At 38.0% G+C, this 15,341-nt stretch overlaps 1 protein-coding gene across 2 annotated transcripts in view; it reads right to left on the reverse strand.

The window, feature by feature from the left end:
- Nucleotides 1–1,465: 1,465 nt before the first annotated feature.
- LOC105928557 (chemokine-like protein TAFA-1) overlaps nt 1,466–15,341 on the reverse strand; it is a 64,679-nt gene continuing 50,803 nt past the window's right edge. For both annotated transcript variants that reach the window (XM_012865862.3, XM_012865863.3), the window contains exons 3-6: nt 9,600–9,740; nt 7,677–7,801; nt 2,437–2,512; nt 1,466–2,299 (exon numbers count right to left, since the gene is read on the reverse strand). In XM_012865862.3, coding sequence (XP_012721316.2) covers nt 2,480–2,512; nt 7,677–7,801; nt 9,600–9,740 — 299 coding nt within the window. In that variant the 3' untranslated portion in view covers nt 1,466–2,299; nt 2,437–2,479. The remainder of the gene's footprint in view (nt 2,300–2,436; nt 2,513–7,676; nt 7,802–9,599; nt 9,741–15,341) is intronic.

Consider the following 15,341-nt stretch of genomic DNA (forward strand, 5'->3'; position numbering starts at 1 on the left):
TGTTTCAATATACAGACAGCAAAACATAGTGTATGACTTTTTTTCTTTTTCTTTTGATTGTTGAGGACAGTGATATAAAAGTACATTACAATGTGCTGTTTTAGGATTAGACAGAATTTCGTTTTTCAAGGTTACTCCTGTTTTCCACTGGGACTTACAGTATGTAGTGATTAAAATTTTCCACTAGGAAATAGGATACTCTTTATAAAAAAACATCATATCACCAACCCTCACAGATAGCTGTGTTTGCAAATGAAAAAGACTTAATTTTTCAACAGCTGTTGTATGAACAGCCATCAGCCCTGCGGCAGATGTCAGGATACATTATGTTTTCATGCTTTATGAGGAAAAACTAAAATGTTATCACAATGTATTCAAGTACATGAAACTAGACATTTTGGTTCTTGTAACAATTTATTTTGACCAGAAAAATCCCATGCATTTTTCATTTATTTATTAATTTTTTTTAAAAATTTTTTTATGGCTGACAAACACTTGAAAATACTTGTTTTTGGTCTTAATGTATGATTCTTTATAGGGAGGACCAGATGTTTCTGAAAAATGTTCAGGGGCAACCTTTAAAATGTATAGATAGGATCTGTGCTTGCAAATAATCAGAGAAATTAAAATATTTACTCATCTAACTTACTTTTAGTTGCACAATAAGAACTGATATGTCCAACTTAAAGTTTTGTATAGTTTTACTTTTTGCATCGCTCCTAATATGGTTAGCAAACACAACACTGATTGATTTAAAATATGCTCCCATCACTACCAGAAAACCATTTTTGTTCAATGTTTTCGGCTAAAAAAAGCTAAATGAAAAAAGGAAAAAATATACTATATCTCAGTTATTAGCATATTGTCACAAGACCAAAAACACAAAACACACTACATTATTTGGTTGATGTTTTTAGTTAATTTACATTTAGCTTTTTACTGATAAATTGATGTATGCAGATGTCAGCTGCAGGACTAATGATGCAAACAGGCTCATGAAGTCATATATTTTTGTACCTTTGCATACGAGAAACTGGCAAAAAGTGATGTTGAATCAGTTTCTTAAAGTAATGTCCCATGTTTTAGTGGAATATTTTAACCAATACCTCAAATAAATGTCAGTGTAAAATGGTTAGAGATAATACTATGAAGTAGGAGGTCCCTAAATTTTTTGTTGGCTGTTTAGATTAATCAGTTAATTTACAAATGAGTTGACAGATTGATTATAAAAAAACATTATTAGCAGCAGTCCTGCTATCTATCTATCTATCTATCTATCTATCTATCTATCTATCTATCTATCTATCTATCTATCTATCTATCTATCTATCTATCTATCTATCTATCTATCTATCTATCTATCTATCTATCTATCTATCTATCTATCTATCTATCTATCTATCTATCTAGTGCCTGAGTATTCAGATTGTCTTGAGTGAAAGTAAAAACGACATGTTCAGGTAAGTTACAGGAACAACAATTTTAATGGTTTTCAGCATGTATCAATAAATGGTTTCATATGTACAGAATCATCAGTTGAACCATTTAACATAAATAAGGCATTTCAAGTATTGAAAACAACCCACTGATTGCACATCTCTGTTGGGTTCATCAGTTCCAGGGCAAATGGTCGCTAGTTCAATTTGTAAAGCCATTTAGGAGGTGATGAAAGGCATACAAGTAGCCCACACACTAATGGTAAAATGTGTCAAGACAAACAAACATCTCTTTCAGAATGCATTTGTTTCATTTTCACATCATATACTCGGTTTCATCAACCTTTGGCTGTTTTGGATTTTTCCTGTAAGAGAAAGAGGGAAGATTTACCAACTGCACAAATTAAGTTTTCATGTACACTGGAAAAGACAAACAATTTATGCACAATATTTTACACTCCACAATATTAAAAAAAAGAGAAAAAAAAGTCCTGAGGGCTGTCAAGTTCTACATTTACTCCTTCCATGTCCTTTGATATCTTTCTCTGCTGTTATGGGTATTTTGCCGCAGACATCCGTCTCACTAAGCAGTCACTCCCAAAATATTTCTCCAAATGCAGAGACAGCCGTCTTCCATGTCAAAGTTGCAAAAAAAAAAAAAAAAAAAGATTAAAATAGATTCATTAGAGGGTTGTGATGAAGTTCCTCTCAGGCTGCCTGGAGCGTCGGTATTTTCAGGAGCCTCAAGCAAGATGTGCTTTATGTATTCTACATCTTTTTGACACTCTGATTTGAAAGTGTTCACATTTCTTGAAGCAACAATAGATTCATTGTCTCTTGTGATAATTGGTCCAATGACAGTGCTAAAATAGGATGAAAAAAAAGTGTGAATATCACAGAAGTTAGCATAAAACGACTGTTTGCCCTTTGCAGAGCTGAGCAATTAGATGAGAGAAATAAATTACTACAGTGGTGCTTCAGCATGGGGAAAAAGACTGACCTTTGAACCAGAGGTATTCCCTTGCATCCTCTCCAACCAAATGTTAATACGTCGACGTTGTGTATGGCTGAGTGTTCTGACGAAAAAAATAAAAATAAAAAATGGAAGGCAGAAATAGAAGGTTAGGCTATGTTGTTAACAAGTCAATTTGCAGTGAAATTCAGCAGCAATAACTGCTGTTTTGTTATTCCACAGCCAGCTTCACATTGCTGTGCATTTGTCTCCCTCTGCTCCGCTCTGCATTGCACGCGCACGTATTAGGCAAGCGAGTGCTCCGGCCCCGTCATTATTTCTGTGAATATTTTTCAACTCGAGAACGCCTGCTGAATTTCATCATTTTCAGGTTGTTCTTTTTCTTTTTTTATATATATATATATATATTTGTTGCACTCTCGGTCAAAATCAAAAGAGCAGGCTGTCTTGTGAGAAGAGCCTCCGAAATACAAAAAGAAGAAACACGAGGAACAGAGAGGGGAGAGAAAAAAAAGTCGGATTTAAACTCAAACAAGCTGTCCATCAGCTGATCAAATGTTTAAGACCTCTTGCTGTAAAGAGTCAAATTGCGCACAAAAATTTGGCTTTTATGTCATTTTCTATCAGGTTTTTACACTTTCATGACCCACTGAGGGGAAAGGCAAAAAAAGCTTTCTGTCCTTGAACGTGGCAGGATTTTTGAAATGCAGACACACACACACAAGGCCTTGGACACAGTAAGACATTCATTTTGAATTTCCTGTAAGATCCTGAGGCGGTCGGCATAAAAATGTCATATGCTACACCCTAACAAATTTCACCTGCACTGTGCTGGAGGATGTAGTGGGCTATCCATGAAGACACAGGCAGATCCTCCTTCCAAATGAAGGCTTTCGCTGAAGCTGACTACAGCCCAGTAACCACAAGGGCTTAGAGAACAAAAGCCACTTTTTCTCCCACGACAAGAGCCTGCCCAGTTAGACTGGGTGTAGCAATAGCAAACACAGGGCAGTGAACGGTGGAGGAAAAGCTTGTTCTCTGACCAGAAGAAAAATATAATCAGGGTGGTCCTAATTTACCTGACTCCGCCAGATGGATTTGCTCCGCATATCCATCTGGAAACCTTCTGTTGAAGTAATTTTGGGAAGGGGCGAAAATACTGGTTAGCTGATTGGCCTATGTTGGTGATAGACGGGCCAAATAAACCAATCAGATTCACAACCACAACCACAAGCCAAGCTACTCTTGCTGCTGCAGGTAAAGGCTCGTTAGCTCAGCAAAGAAATACTCTGTAATTCCGATAAAACTTGCTCGATAGCCACGCTAACGCTAGTTTCATCGGCTGAAGCCGCCATGTTCTTTAGACTGAACTGTCGCGCTTCCCGTTGCGTCACACCTCAACCCGCCTCAAAGCCAACACTGATTGGACGTTCGTTTGGTGAACGGCTCCAAATTTTCTTTAACGGAGAGTAGCCAGACTGATCTGCGAGTGAAACCTTGAAAGCTCGCGAGATCAGGATGGTCTCACGAGGCTAGGTCCTAATGGCTTCCATTGTCATTGGCATCGCAAGCAAATCCTACTTGAGATAATTTTTTTTATGAGGCACATGGAAGAAAGCTGTTATGATCTGTAGAGCTTTTTCTCTTAGAGGAAAATGAAGCTTCATGGTGGTCAGGTTGGCGAGGGGCATCACACTGCAGCGGCTGGGTATGGGGAGATGAAGCAGCTTGCCTCCCTCTTTATTGAGCCCCCTTATCTGTGCCGTAATGACTGGGTCTTTTTTAAAAGAATGAAGTAAAATGTTACTATGCCTGTCTGACAAAGGACTTCCCTCAGGAGAATAATGACCTCTTTTGGAACACCATGAATGTTCCCCTGATGATTTGTTTCGGTCAAATTGGTCAGGAACTTTGGATCAACTGCTGAACGTCTTAGTCTTTACTAAGAATATAACGTCCTTTCCTATTTTGGTTGTCTCTGTCTTTTTTCTTATATATGAATTGAGGCTTTTTTTCTGTTCAGGATAAACCTGTAGGATCTTTCAGACAGACAGAGAGTTGGATTAAAACCCCAAAACACCTAAAACATTCTCTGCATCTCAGAGCTTTAATTGCAAAAAAATGTTCATCACATCTGATTCAAGTGTACATCTCTTTGGTTGCCACTAAACAGCTGTGATGGTCTCTTCCACCTTTGAACAAAACCATACCAAGCTCTGGTGGCTATCTTACATCAATTTAGTGCCTCTAACCCCGACACTGCTCTCTGAATCATGACTACATGCTGTTACCATCAGGTCAAAGATCCAGGGTTGCAGAGTTTAACAAGCTGAAAAACTGCTTTTGTACATCAGTCAATCCTGAAGCTAAACATGGAAGAATAATCAGCATGGAATGCCATCATGTGTCTATATTGTCACATTATTAACTTATTCTTTATCTGAATAAAATGAGTTTCTCATGAGATTCATCTGCCTCCTAATTTTGCATGGAAAAGACAGAGAATCCTTTTATCAATCTAGTCAGATTTGTTTTTTTCTTTTAAAATACTGCTAGATAATATGGTGTGAACTAAAATTGCAAAAAACAAAAAACAACTTTGTCCACATTGTGTTCATTCAGGTCAAGTTGATAAGTTGAGTTTGGTAACTACTGTGGTACACAGTCAGCTTTTGTCAGATACCTAAGTAGATTCTAAAGCATTTTTATCCAGTTTGTTCTAGGTTTTTCCCTGAGAAACTCGTCTTAGCTGAAGCAGAACGAATTCAGTATGAGACAGTAGGAGCGTTTGAGCCACAGACAGTTTAATCTTACTTGTTTGAGTTTGACTTGTTTGACTGATGATCCGCTAGTCGTTATGGATGGTGAAACTGAAACAAAAGGTGATGGTGCAAATGTACGTAGCTCATTTTTGGAGTTTTCTATCTGATTAGTTTCCGTACATATTGCTTATAAATGCCTTATTCTGCTTGCATGGCCTTGATGAGTTACATTACATCCCAGTACGACGGGAGTGCAAGCAGCTTCTGAACATATGCAAACCGAATGTATTATATAGAACAGATCAAAACACCTTACTGAATAGTTCTCCCTTTCTTGGTGCACAGTAGTGTTAGTTTTATTGTAAGTTCCCTTTGATCTTGATTGGAATGATGTGATGGGATAGGCTGTATTGATGATAGTGAGGCTCACTGGTCGCACTGGGTTGACTATGTCTTCTGAATATGAAGTAGTATTTTAAACCTTTTAAATAATCTGCAATCAGGAGCTACAGTCAGCAAGCTAATGTTACCTTTAATGGCGTGCCATGCAGCAGTTCTGCACATCCCGACAAGAAACAGTCAGAACTAAATCTTATAATTTCCAGCTTCTTAACATATGTTATTGCCGTTTTTAAAATAACCACCTGGTTAAAAATAATTTCTTCCACTCTTTGATGATAAACTGTTTCCAGTCTACCACATTATCCTGCAATCCAAACAGTGGCATCCTGGCCAGCCAGATTGATAATGTATAACACTTTCCGTTCTGCACATTATATTTACAGTGGCTTAACTTGACAACTTAGAAACTAAATAAATTAAGTTGGATCCACTTAATTCAATTACTTGTTACCAACTGAAGCAATTAATTTATTATTATTATTTTTTAGAGTATTCTTGTAAAACACATATAAACAAATTGGCAAACCAATATGTGTTGGAGGTGACAACCAAGTAACTCTCAATAAATGAGACGTTCATAGAAAAGTTAGATAATTTCAGAACTTTAATTCAAAACGTGATACTCACATATAGACTTTGGTAATTACACTCTAAAAGAGAATGTTGAAGCACCTTAAATTATTTGCTTTAATTGGTAACAACTAATTGAATTAGGTTTACCTGACTTTATTTATTTAAAGTGGTTTAACTTGACAACTTGTAAACTAAATAAAATAAGGCGGATAAAACCAGTTCTATAACTGGTTACCATTTGAAGCAATTCATTTAAGTTTTCTCTTTTTACAGTGAAAGGCTTAATGTTTAATTAATAAAACAACACATTTTAGCTTCTTAGATAATTCGAAATATCATCTAAAATAATAAAAAAAAGTTTATTTCAAAAATGCTATTTTGTGGCTTACAAAATAATGGGAAAGACTGCTGAGTGTAAGCCAGAAAAGGTAAATGCTAAAGAATGTCACAGTAATTTCACAGAGTAATCATCTGTAGCTTAGTAGAAAGCAAAGGTGCGATAGTAAAATTGGGATAAACAATTAGAATAACTACAGCCTTGAGAAGAAGTTATGCACAGCCCATGCAAGAGTCTTGGGGAGATGTGGAATGCAGCTCGAGTTGGAGCTTCAAAAGCTACAACACACAGTGTCAAGGACATGGCTTACAACTGTCACATTCCTCCCATTAAGTCCCCCCTGAAGGGGAGACAATGTAAGAGGCAACTCACTTAGTTTAGGGAGAAACCGGACTGCCCAGTGGTTTAAGGCCCTTTTTTTTCTCCAATGAGAGTAAATTTTCCATTTCATTTTGGAAACCAAGGTCCCAGAATGTGGAGGGTGAGTGAAGAGGCACGGAAACCAAGTTGCTTGAGGTCCAGTGTGACATTTCCACAGTTAACGATGATTTAAGGGGTCCTTTCATCTGCTGTTGTTCATTCCACTTTGTTGTATCAAATCTGATTTAATTTCCCTGCAGGACTTGGTACCTGTCCAAGCTTACACCTAGTACTAGTACTTCACTCTGCTTAATTGTCCAGCGAGCTCACCTTCCTTGTTAGGAGCAAGATGCAAGAAATCAAAGCCACCAATGCCGATGGACTGAAGGCCGGTATTAAAACAATCTGAGCTCGCTTAACTGCTCAGCATTGCCACAGGTTGATTGCTCCTATGCAGCTCTCCATTGATGTAGTAATTCATGCAAAAGGAGCCCTGACCACATATTGGGGATGCATTATGTACAGCATATGGACATACTTTTTCTGTAGGCTAACATTTCTTTTATAAAAACATTTAATGTATAAAGTATTAAAAAAAAAACATTTCACATATATGTGAAATATGTTACTTTTTAACGTTAGTCTAATTTATAGAGATACAAGTGTATATAGCAAGTTTGACTGATTTTAGTTTAAAGGTAAACTATGTTTGAAGTCTAGTTTACTTGACTAATCCTGTTGTATGTTCAACAATAAAACGAGTCCTAAAGAGGTATGAAAGCTGTGAGTGCAAATGATTTATAATTTCTCTCACTTCTGGCAGGTTAACTTACCCTTGTGGTTTTGATCTTGTTTCCGGCGTAGCACATCCAGCCTGAGTTGTCAGGAAGCGTCTTGCATTCCTCCCCCTCCAGGCAAGGCTCCATCTCACACCACCACTTCCCAATTACTATGGATGCTACAGACAAGAGAATCAGCAGTGTGGGCATGTTTAACTTTAAATGAGAGCAAACCAAATCCAGCACCTAAAAAATAGATGAGCACAAAGTCTGACTGGGTAACTCCATTTCAAGTCTGCCAGGAGTTACCTCTTTAAATTTTGGATTTTGTTCATATTTCTGTGCTCTGGAATGATACTAGCCCAGTAAATAGTCTTTAATATTCTATGACACAATTATATGACCAGTGTAATGTATCTTCTGCTTGGGAAACTAAGCATTTAAAGCAGATAATATTTTGGGTTTCTGCAAGTTCCAGTGAGCAACATTTAAGATTTTTTTGAGACCTTAAAAATTACCTTATTATTTAAATCTAAGACGTACATGAACCATGAAAAATAACTTGGGTATGTTACCACAATAATTTGTATAATGTTTAATGTTTAGAAATTTGTAAATTTTCACTAGACTTCAGTTGTAGGCATTTTTTAGTTATGTTGGTAATTGAAAATTAAACTTTTCTGAGAAGGATCACAGGGGTTTTACACCGTGCGATAACACCATATCCCATCAGCCAGAACTATAACATTCAGCAACAGTAAGATGTAATCAAATGTAATTTAAGACTTGTTGTGGAAAATCTGAGTGTATTTAATGCTTTTAACGGCCTTAGCCAGAAATAAATTTGAGACATTTTATCACTTTTTACAACCTTACATAAGCCTTGATATTATTTTTCATTCTGAACCTGGTTTTAAAGCCCAGGCACACAAATTTAATGATATATGACATTTAAGCATCCTTGATCCAATTTATCAGGCTAGAACGTTTGACCTTTAGTTAAAGTAGATAATGTTCAATATATAACATTTCTGAATCATAAGGGTGACATTTTGCTAGAAACAACAAAAAACATAAGCAACAAATTGAAAGAAATGTATACATTCTGTGACACTCTTTCTTCTTTGCATGCAATTAGACCTAAATGCAGGGGAGGGGGACTTTGGCTTTTCTTTTAGAAGAGAGGACTGGGAGGTGTGACTCAGACTTGACTTTAATGCACACCGCACACTCTCCATCAGAAGAGAAAATTGCTTTAAATACAGGGTAAGTAGACAGTAAATGGTTTGTAATGTGAGACCGAAGGAAAGAATCTGTCAGAGCTGACATCGAGAGACCTCAAATTCCCGCGGTCTGCTCAGAGATTGCTGTAATATTTGCAAAAGGATTTAAGATAAAAGCTGCAGGTGAGAGATTTCCTGGAGCAAATATGTTTTTTAAGTTGTGTTATACCCATGCACCAAATCCATTTCCTGCGAAAGATTGAGGCTGTATTGCAGATATTTGTCAAAATACACATGTAACCGTTATGAAATACCTACCAATATATGTAAACAGCATGTATTTTGCCTGAATCTCTTTGCATTATGCTGCTTTGTATTTCTTACCTTTTCCCTCAGGTATGCTAAATTCAGCTGCTGTGTTTGTCTCGACTTGGAGCAAAGCTCCCACTTTTAGAAACCTTCTGTTAGTCTGTCTGCAACATGTGGATGGGACATTATCTCTAATGTTGTCTTGCTTGAGATACGGCACAGCATGGTTGACTCCGTATTTTAGGCGATGTGAGAAAGCCTCGGAATCTTTTACAAAACATGTCAGGTTTTTTTTGTACAAGGCATCACATTTGATGGAATACAATAATCCTTGCACTGTAGAAAGCACCAACACCTAAGCTTTTTCTTTCATTCTACAACCACAAAACAGGACTCCGAGATAAGCTGATCGCTCAGTGTTGCCCTTTGTTCGTGAAATACTAACCGTCCACACATGAGGGTCTATTTCTTGTGGTTCCGGCTACCTTCCCGGGCAGACAGGAGCACTTCACCGTCTGCGACCGCTCCTCGATTCTGTTCTTGTTACAACATCTGTGAGCAGCTATTACTTCACACGTGCCGCCCTCTGAGGAGGACAAAAACAGACAAAACGTTGAATTATGTTAGGTAAATAACATCCCTTTTAACAAATGACCACAGTGCCTTGTAGAAGTATGCATACAAACTTCACAAATACAATCTTATGAAACGGAAAATCACATTTTCTTTTGCGAAAATTACCCTGAATAAAAGTTTTTTTTTCCACTCATTTATCTCATTGTAACCTCAAAACAAAAGCATGTTTCTAAGATGTATTGCTTTAAATATCATTACAAGACAGATGTTTTCTGCAACAGTGGTGCAAGAGTTATGGGGTTTGTCCCGCAGTTGCCAGGTTGCCGGTTCGATCCCCCGCTCCGACCATCTCAGTTGTTGTATCCTTGAGCAAGACACCTCACCTGCATTGTCTGTTGCTGGTGATCAGAGGGCCCGGTGGTGCCAATGTATGTCAGCCTCAACTCTGTCAGTCTACCCCAGGGCAGCTGTGGCTACAAACATAGCTCATCCCCGTCAGGGTGTGAATGGGTGAATGACTGATAGTAATGTAAATTGCTTTGGGGTTGTCTGACTGGTTAAAATGATATACAAGCCATTTACCATTTTACCTGTCAGCTTTAAAACAAAATCTTTTACTGGGTTACAACTTAAAGGTTGGGACTTCAAAAGCGTCTTGCAAAAAGAAGAGAGTTTCATATGAGTTGATCTGATAGATAAGTAGCAGCTCATATAGTGATGGTTTACAGTTGAAAAAAATAAGAATACATTTTATATAAAATAAAAGATAAATACATATTATTTAAACTGTGAGATCATATGAAAACACACAGTTTTAGGTGAATTTATGGAACTGGCATTGTGATTAAGCTTTTCAGGAAAAATAAAGCTGATCATGTTGAGAACCTTACAAGGCATATGAGCAATATTTCTAATATAATCGGTGACCGGTTTGGATTGTGGAGAAAAATAACTGTGAATATGTACTCTTGCCATAAACCAGATAAATTAGTTCTGTGCTCCTCACTCAGAAAGAGCCCTGTTGCACGCTGGTAGTAAAATGATGAAGAATAGAGAGCAGAAAAATAAAATAACGTATTGACAGAAGGAAAGGTCTGCTTTGGGGTTATTAGAGATATTAACACTGGAGCCTCCACACAATTATCACCAAACTGCTAGTTGTGTCCTGAAGGATCAGAGGCCTGGACCAAACAGACGCGACCCAACCACAACCGCCGGCCTCTCCCACCCACCGCTCTCAGGCTCTCCACAGATGAGAGTTGTGCGGTAAAGGACCGTCTGACAATTACACCCGTCAGCGTGACACAAGATCAAGGAGGCTGCAGAGAGCAGGAGTGCTGAGAGGGGGAAAGTATCTGGTATATTGCCAGCAAAGTGATTTGAAGTTATGTTTGACAATGAGCTGTGGGTTTGTGAAATGCGTCATGCCTGGATTTGCATATCACTTTACGACATTTGAATATTTTAGTTTGCAAGGTCCTCTTGATGCAGAGCGGTTTCTCTTAAGCAAAAATTCATCTCTGCACTCAGCCTTAAGTGAAACCCAGCTGTATTTAACAAGTAAACTGTACCAAATCACTGCAGATGATCTGATAAAGACCTGGAACTGCGGGTGTATTTACTGGAGGCATTCCACGAATGATGCTCTGATACAATCTGATTGAGATTTACACAAAGAGACCATATTAGAACCCTTAGCCTCCAGCTTGTTATCAGTTATATAAACTCTAAAATACATTGACAGGAAGGTCAGTCGTACAGTGTAAAAGACGCCACTTGGTTTATTACAAATTATTTGGAACGGTTCAAACATTAAACCAGTAGATAAGAAAGGCTTGTGGAAAAATAATTATAGTGCCCTACAATAGTATTCATAACCCCTGACAGACATGGTTTTAATATTTTTACAAAACAATCATCAAGTGCTGCATGCATTTCCATTCCACCTCTTGAGTTAATATTTTGTAGAAGCACATGTCATGTCTTATAATGCTGTGAGTCATTTTTCACTATGCTTCTGCTGGTTTTGTTCATCTAGATATGGAACACTTTCCCCATTCTTCTTTCCAAAATAGCTCAGTATCAGTCATATTGGGTGGGGAGCATGACGCCATATTTTAAGGTCTTTGAACAGATTCTCTGTTGGACTTTGGTCTAGAGTTGACCAAAAGACGGGACATGCCTTAATCCAAGCCATTTCACTGAGGCTCTGCTGTATGCTTCGGGTCATTTGGTGTTCTGTCGGAAAGTGAAACTTCATCCAAGGGTCTTTTGCAACCTTAAACAGGTTTTCATCTAGGATTGCCTTCAATTATCCCAAATAAATTGAACAAGATTTCTTGCCACTGCTCCAGAATAGCATTCCCACAGCATGATGCTGACACCACTATGTTTCACAGTGGGAAGGAAGTGTTAAGGGTGATGTTCTTTGTTGGTTTTTTTAGCCTTTTGAGTGTAGGCAAAATGTTCAATTTTGGCGTCCTTAGACCAGAGCTCTGTCTTCCACCCGGTTGCCGTCTTTCTTCTACAAGGCTTATGGCAAACTGCTACCAGGACACCTAATCACCTTCTTTCAAAAATGGCTTTACTCAGGTCACTTGACCATAAAGATTGAGGCATTTCCTATAACCTAACCCTGCTTTAAACCTCTCCACAACTTTATTCCTGACTATTTATTGTTACTTGATCTTGATGGTGTTGCTTGTTCATTCACTTTCTCAAACAAATTGTTCAGGGCTTCGTAGAGCAACATGATATTAACGTACACAGGGGCCGACATTATTTACTTATCAAGGAACTTTGGAGGATTATTGTTTAAACTGTTTTTTAGAATATCAAAGTAAACTGGACTGAATAAAATGCATGCTGCAATCTTGATCTTTTTTTAAAACTGTTAAACCTATAAACTTTTTGAAAACCATATTTCCATTTCTTTCACCTCAGAATTTGACACTTTTTTGTTTTGGTCGAGGTTAAAGTCTTATGAATACTTTGGAAATGACTGTAAATGAAAAAAAAAGACCTTGAGTTGAAATTGTATTTTGCTCTTCCAAGAAAAAGTTCAGAAGCAATTTAAAATTCTGGGTTTTCGTTAGTCCAATTTCACCCATCTTTCTCAGAGGGGAATAGGTCTGAACTTCAGAATCTGACTGGTCTGACTGGAGATTCATTAAACAATCATTATTTGTTTACCAATCAAAGCTAATATAGGACAACCTTGCTGTTATCCTCATATTTATGTTTCTCCAGTAAAGATTTTATCTGCCTCCCCTTTGTAATATAAAGAGGTGTTAACAAGCATGTCCTTTTCTGTTTATTCTTCCTGTTTCAATATTAACCAAGTTGCCGTTGCTTCAGTTTCATCAAAGAGGACAAATATTTGCCTAGTATTTTTTAAATTCCAGATGAGTTTGGCTGTCATCTTTTTCAGTCTTTCCAAGTACGAACCACACATGTTAGTGTTTACATGCTGGCAATAAATGCTAATCGGAGTTGGGTGTTCATTGTTATGATTACAAAAGTAGGGATGCGTGAAATTTCATTTACAATTGTTGCCGTGGAGATCCCAGGAGAGATGTTTCTGCAGTCTTTTGTTAAAGTACAGTTCTGAATGAACAATGGATTCGGTCATAAAGTAGCTTCTGTTTAAAAAGAGAAAGAGGTAAATTGTATGAGCAGCAGCGTTTTTCTCATATGGCTACAGTAATAAGGCTTTGCGACCAGAGCGACACATCATGGGGTGGTGGCAGGAGGCACCATGACATTTGTCAGTTGTTTGGTTTTATTACTCCTTTGTGTATCCAGTCAATGGAAATAGATTCCCTTTCATGGTGTGCAGCTAAATTAAAGGATTTTGACTGGATTTGACAGTATAAAATTGTACAGGTTTAGCGGGCTAAAACTGCAATGGGTTCTTGTACAGTAAGCAGAGACTAAAGGTAAATTATGGAAAATGACCTCTTTGCATGTTTTTGTATTCCTATTAGGGTATTTACTGCTTCTAGAAACAGCCCAAGCACAAAAAAACACACCCATACAGCTGTTTTTTTGTAATAACGGAATGTTTTTTTGGTGTCTATAGAGACTTTTATAGGGCACTTTGCATTGTCTCTGTACTGAAACGTGCTATATGAATAAATTTGCCTTGCCTTGCCTATAAACATGTCATTTCAAAAGTGTCCCAATTGGCTGGCACTGTTGCCTAACCTAGCAATCCCAGCTGAGCCCAGCCCCTTACCTAGCAAACCCAGTCACAGTGGCTGCTGGAAAGGACAAATGTTTTGTTGTTGACTGGAATGAGCAACAAGTGTCCCAGTCACATAGAACAGAGATGCATGTTTTAATTGTATATTTGAAGGCAATCTTCAGGCCAGGGACAACCTTCCTTGACATTACCAAGGTAGGACTGTTTTGAAATCTACCAATGGTACACGTCAGGATTTACCAAAAGACTTCCACTAAGTTCTGTCCCAACTGATTGTTTGAAATCTGCAGATGACAGAGATATCAGTACTTAATTCTTGTGTAATTTGCATTGCTGTTCAGCATGTACATGATTTCTGATTTAGCACAAGCCAACACATATAGCCTAAGGTTACTCAGCAGACGTCCCCAATTTCTGGGAAAGTCCCAGTTTTTGTAATGATTTACGGATGAGATGAACCCGGTATTCAGCCAGACACAAAAAATATGATGAACAAGATTTATTGAAGGAGATGGTTAGGGTGAATCAGGCAAGTATACTGAAAACTATCCAGTGCCAGGTTCCTAGCAGTCACCTAAGCAGATCCAAAACAAAAACAGGAAACTTGCAAACTCAAAAACAGATGATCAGGTATAAATAGGCAGAGGAACAGGTGAGCAGAGTAACCAACTAATTAATCAGAACAGGTGGAAGTGATCAAGGATGGGGGCGTGACTGAGGGAGCTGACAGGACCAGTGGAAGGGAACAGCATCTAAACTAGGTAAATCCAGAACCAGAATAACATAAAGACCAAACCTAAGATAGAAAATAAAGCAGAAACTAACAGAACACATGATGAAAACCACAACTAATACATGGACAGGATAACAAAAACAGTACACAAGCTAAATAAGAATCTGGACAAGACAGGACCCAAAACAGAACCTGAGGCAGGAGAGAGGACTAATTGATCAAATAATAAACATAAACCAAGACAGAACCCAGAATATTACAGTTTTAGATGACCAGTCCAAAAAGCTGTCTCTGGATATTGACATGATTGTTGCGTTTGATGAATGACTAAAAATGTCGTGTGTAGAGCGTTATCACGGTAGCCGGGTAGACAGGGCGCGTTAACATGTTGCTCATGACAACAGCTGTTTTGGTAGCTGGTCATGCTGTTGAAGGAAGCCAGAGTGGCGGCTGCCTGTAAAAATCAAGAAATAAAAGAGCAGAGCACGAACTTGTCAAGACAGACGGGAAGCTGTCCTGTGATATTATGGTATGTGTGAATTCATTAATTTTGTTTTGACTGGGCTGATCCTTGCTGAGGCCAGACTTCTGCTTCTGGGTCTGACTCAGGGTCAAAGATGTACAGTTGTGCCATTGTCCATCGAAGTGTATAAAAACAGCACATTATGAAGGAA

This window comes from Fundulus heteroclitus, chromosome 1 (assembly GCF_011125445.2).
Source record: "Fundulus heteroclitus isolate FHET01 chromosome 1, MU-UCD_Fhet_4.1, whole genome shotgun sequence".
NCBI lineage: Eukaryota > Metazoa > Chordata > Actinopteri > Cyprinodontiformes > Fundulidae > Fundulus > Fundulus heteroclitus.